Source organism: Lactuca serriola, chromosome 4, assembly GCF_051521515.1.
Source record: "Lactuca serriola cultivar US96UC23 chromosome 4, Lser_US96UC23_V15, whole genome shotgun sequence".
Lineage (NCBI taxonomy): Eukaryota > Viridiplantae > Streptophyta > Magnoliopsida > Asterales > Asteraceae > Lactuca > Lactuca serriola.
In genome coordinates, this window is record NC_136411.1 from 41,484,123 (window position 1) to 41,487,740 (window position 3,618).

Here is a 3,618-nt window from a genome sequence, read left to right on the forward strand (position 1 = left end):
CTATGCCCTTTGTCTTTATGCGGTAAAATTAATGGTTTTAACGTAACAAGTAAGATCTTGAAATAGATTTTAGTCATGATAGGTATTTTTTAAAATTTTATAGACAAATATCATAATAAACAAAATTATGTCATGTTTTTTTTCTTTCTATTATAATAATCTATCTTTTATAGTAATAAAGAGCTTTATAAAACTATATGAATATGAATACCACTTTGACAATATTCTCACCCGATTACTTGTTCTCTTTTTCGATTTTCTTTTTAAATTAATATACGTTTGACATTAAAATAATAATAATAATAATAATAATAATAATAATAATCTAAATCAAAGCGAGCAAAAATTTCCTATCTCCAAAGTGGTATAGACACAAAAAAATGTCTATAGCCTATAAATGCCTGGCCACCTTTGACTTTTCATTCACGTTTGTGGTTGACCACCATAGCCCCTATATAGCTTTCAATTAAGAATTTCCTTCTGCTTTTATGCCAAAAAATTTAAAATATTTCTGTTTCGCCTTTTAGATGCTAAAAAGGTATAACTTTTTTAATAAATCTTATTACAAAGTATTATCACTTAAGTATTTATTTTTTACATGGTCGGTATGTATATACATATATATGAATTATACCATATATAACTTCATATTTATACTACAATATACAAGTATATATATACGAATTACCCATGAAGCTGCATCACCAAACTGGGACTCGAAGTTTATGAATGGTAATACGTAACAGTCCGTTCCTGCATAAGTAATATTTTTTTTTAATGAATGAAATATGCTAAAGAAATTGGAATCTGACGGAATTAGAATAAAGTAATTTTAATACGCCTCGCATTTGAAGGAATGACAAATTCCATCAAACATAAAGTTTGAAGGAATCTGACGGAATTGAATTCTATCCATCTGGCAAACAAACACGCCGTGGAATGGAATCTCGAATTTCAATTCCGTCGGAATCCACGATTCCAAAGTAGCGACTTACAAAAACTCAGCTGAAACGGAATCTGGGTTCACATCAAAGGGTAGTGGCCACATGATTTCAAAGGGTCCTTCTAGAATCTCCCTTTTGTGAAACGCTGACTTTTTACGATCACTTGAACACGCAATGGTCTTCCTCTTGGTTGTTTGTACAGTCAGACTATCAAAAAAAATATCAGCAATCATTAGGAATAAAAAAACATGGGAAAAGTTTATTAACCTTACGTTGTATTATTAACTTCAACTCTTATATCATCTATACCGACACCTGGCAGTTCTATCACCAGAACATATTTGCCTCCAGATTCTGCCACATCCATCCTTGGAGATTGTTTTCTCTCAACTCCTGTATCATATCAATAGTCATCATGGACATGACATGACATGACATGATACATGATAGAACATACTGTGTTTGCTGGGCTGAAACTGGGATTGATGTCATTGGAACAAAAATTGCAATTTTTTTTTGTGTCATGCGAGTCACACTGTCAATCTTTTGTCGGTGCAAAAGACGTGAATGCCCCTCTCGTGCTTATTATTTAAAAGAAGTCCTAGAAAGTTTGTACAGTGTCTTGTGTAACGAATGCAGTCTAAAAGAGTTGAAATGTCATATGGAAATTTTGAATACCGAGACTTTTAGTAGCATGTGTGCTGTTATATGGGATGAATTTCATTGGCAAATCACTTTCCACTGTTGTTCTTGCAAATTTAGGTGGTTGAGAAGAAGGTAGCATGTAATCTTCATCAACATATTGAATTTCTCGAACTTTAGGGACATTGGAATTAATACTAGATGGCTGAGAAAACATGGGTGGCACAAGTTCAGAGTTCCCCTGTTTATTAGTTTCTATAAGTTAGAAATGATAAATTTTAAAGTTGGAAGGTAGTATTTATGTTTAACATATATTATTTATCAGTAGAAGCATGAGGGTAGTGAAGGGAAAACTCAAGACCTGTTGTTTTGAAGCCTGCCTCATGTAATTAGCTTGGGACCTTGAATCTTGTCTGGCAAAATTCATGCGATTATCTAATCTCCTGTTGATAGAGGTTAATCCACTGCTGCAATTCTGAGGCAATAAAAGTAACCAAAGAAGTACTGAGGTTTATACAACATACAGAAATTCAAAACAAAAAAATCTTCAAAGAGATAGTGAATGAAGATCAATTGATGAAGAAAAAGATCTAGGCAACAATGATAATCTCCTAGAAAGAAAAGAAGGCTATAAGTGATGAAGTCATGGTAATGAGATCACCTACTTAGTGCAAACAATGAATTCCATGTATAACTATTCAACCTCGAAAGATAAAACAGTCTGTTGAATGAAATACATCAACATAGGTCATAGTGTTCATCTAATCTACAAACACTGATTCAATTATGAATTCAAAGAAATCAACGCATCAAAAGTTCAAAACCATAAATCTCCATAAACGTTTCAATTTTATTCAAAGGTAAAAAGGAAACTCGAATACAGAGAATGCGTATACTTCAACTGTAATCCAATACTTAATCTGTTGGTTGAACGAACAGGTGAAATACATAAAATAACACATCAATCTCCTCAAACATTTCGGTTTGCTCGGTTGCTTTGGAAAAGAATGAACGTAATAACAGTTACTGTGACGATTTATGCCAAAAAAAACGAATAAAATAGTAGTAATCTGAAATCATTTAGGCCTGAAAACGATATAAAATCCATTCGAGGATTACCAGAGGGAAGACATGAGTTGCAACTCCGGTGGAAGAGATATTATCGGCGGCAGAGAAGTGAGCAGCGATCATCTCAACTCTTCGTATCGCCGTTTCAGTCTCCATCTCCGTGCTTCTGGTTCACTACTTCACTGAAGGTCGCCGGTTGTGATGATTTTGGTTGTATAGAAATAAGGGAATAAATGGGGTTTGTAGTTTGTATGGGTGATATACAATAACGTGTCCTACGTCTCACTCTCAGGTTCACCGGGTGCTTGGTTGGGTTCGGGTGAGGTGAGACTAGCAAGGATATTGTTATCCATTTTTGTCACGGGTCAATCAAATTTTGAATAATTATATTTCTTTGTTGGATTAGATGCAAATGCAATGTGATAATTTTGACTTTATTAATTTATGAGAAAATCAATTTTGGTCATATTTTAAATGAAAACCTCAATTTTTTCGACTAAATGAGCGAATTAATTATTATATTTATTTTTTGTTCATTTAAATCATTTTATTTTTTTCACCAACGAAAATCCTTTGTCTCCTCGCGGTAAGTGGTTAAAGTCTTTCGCGAACACAACCACAACTCAAAGGTTATTGCCAAATAAGATTAGTGTGTTGCATTATTTCTAATAATTATCTTCTAATATTCAACTATTTGAGTTAGTTAGTTGGACTTTTAGTTGTTTTACCCAAATATAAACATTTCGATTTTAAGTATCGATGATGACATGATGTTACTAGTTGTTTGATGCCATCGATAAAAGTGTGGGCAAAAGTTCAATGTTTATGGATGTTATCTACAAATTGCATACATATTTTTTACAAGAAAAAATTATTTAATTGTGGATTCAAATCATACAAATAATGTATGAAACTGGTTTTTATTCGTAAAATTCCATTGCATTTATCATTGTTGAAGCAATTA

General features: G+C 32.7%; 1 protein-coding gene across 1 annotated transcript; it reads right to left on the reverse strand.

Annotated features, from left to right (window-relative positions):
• Positions 1 to 541: 541 nt before the first annotated feature.
• Positions 542 to 2,904, reverse strand: ACD32.1 (alpha-crystallin domain 32.1). Its single transcript, XM_079038575.1, has 6 exons — positions 2,706 to 2,904; positions 1,948 to 2,061; positions 1,623 to 1,827; positions 1,217 to 1,337; positions 996 to 1,151; positions 542 to 753 (listed from the first exon to the last, which is right to left on the reverse strand). Exons 1-6 carry the CDS (start codon positions 2,808 to 2,810, stop codon positions 702 to 704), a joined length of 753 nt encoding a protein of 250 aa, XP_078894701.1. The 5' UTR covers positions 2,811 to 2,904; the 3' UTR covers positions 542 to 701.
• Positions 2,905 to 3,618: the final 714 nt, after the last annotated feature.

Coding starts and splice junctions, on each gene's coding strand:
- ACD32.1 (XM_079038575.1), bottom strand. CDS start 2,810: ATGGAGACTGAAACGGCGATACGAAGAGTTGAGATGATCGCTGCTCAC. Junction 2,062..2,705: donor CAACTCATGTCTTCCCTCTG/GTAATCCTCGAA, acceptor TTATTGCCTCAG/AATTGCAGCAGTGGATTAAC. Junction 1,338..1,622: donor ACATGCTACTAAAAGTCTCG/GTATTCAAAATT, acceptor GATATGATACAG/GAGTTGAGAGAAAACAATCT.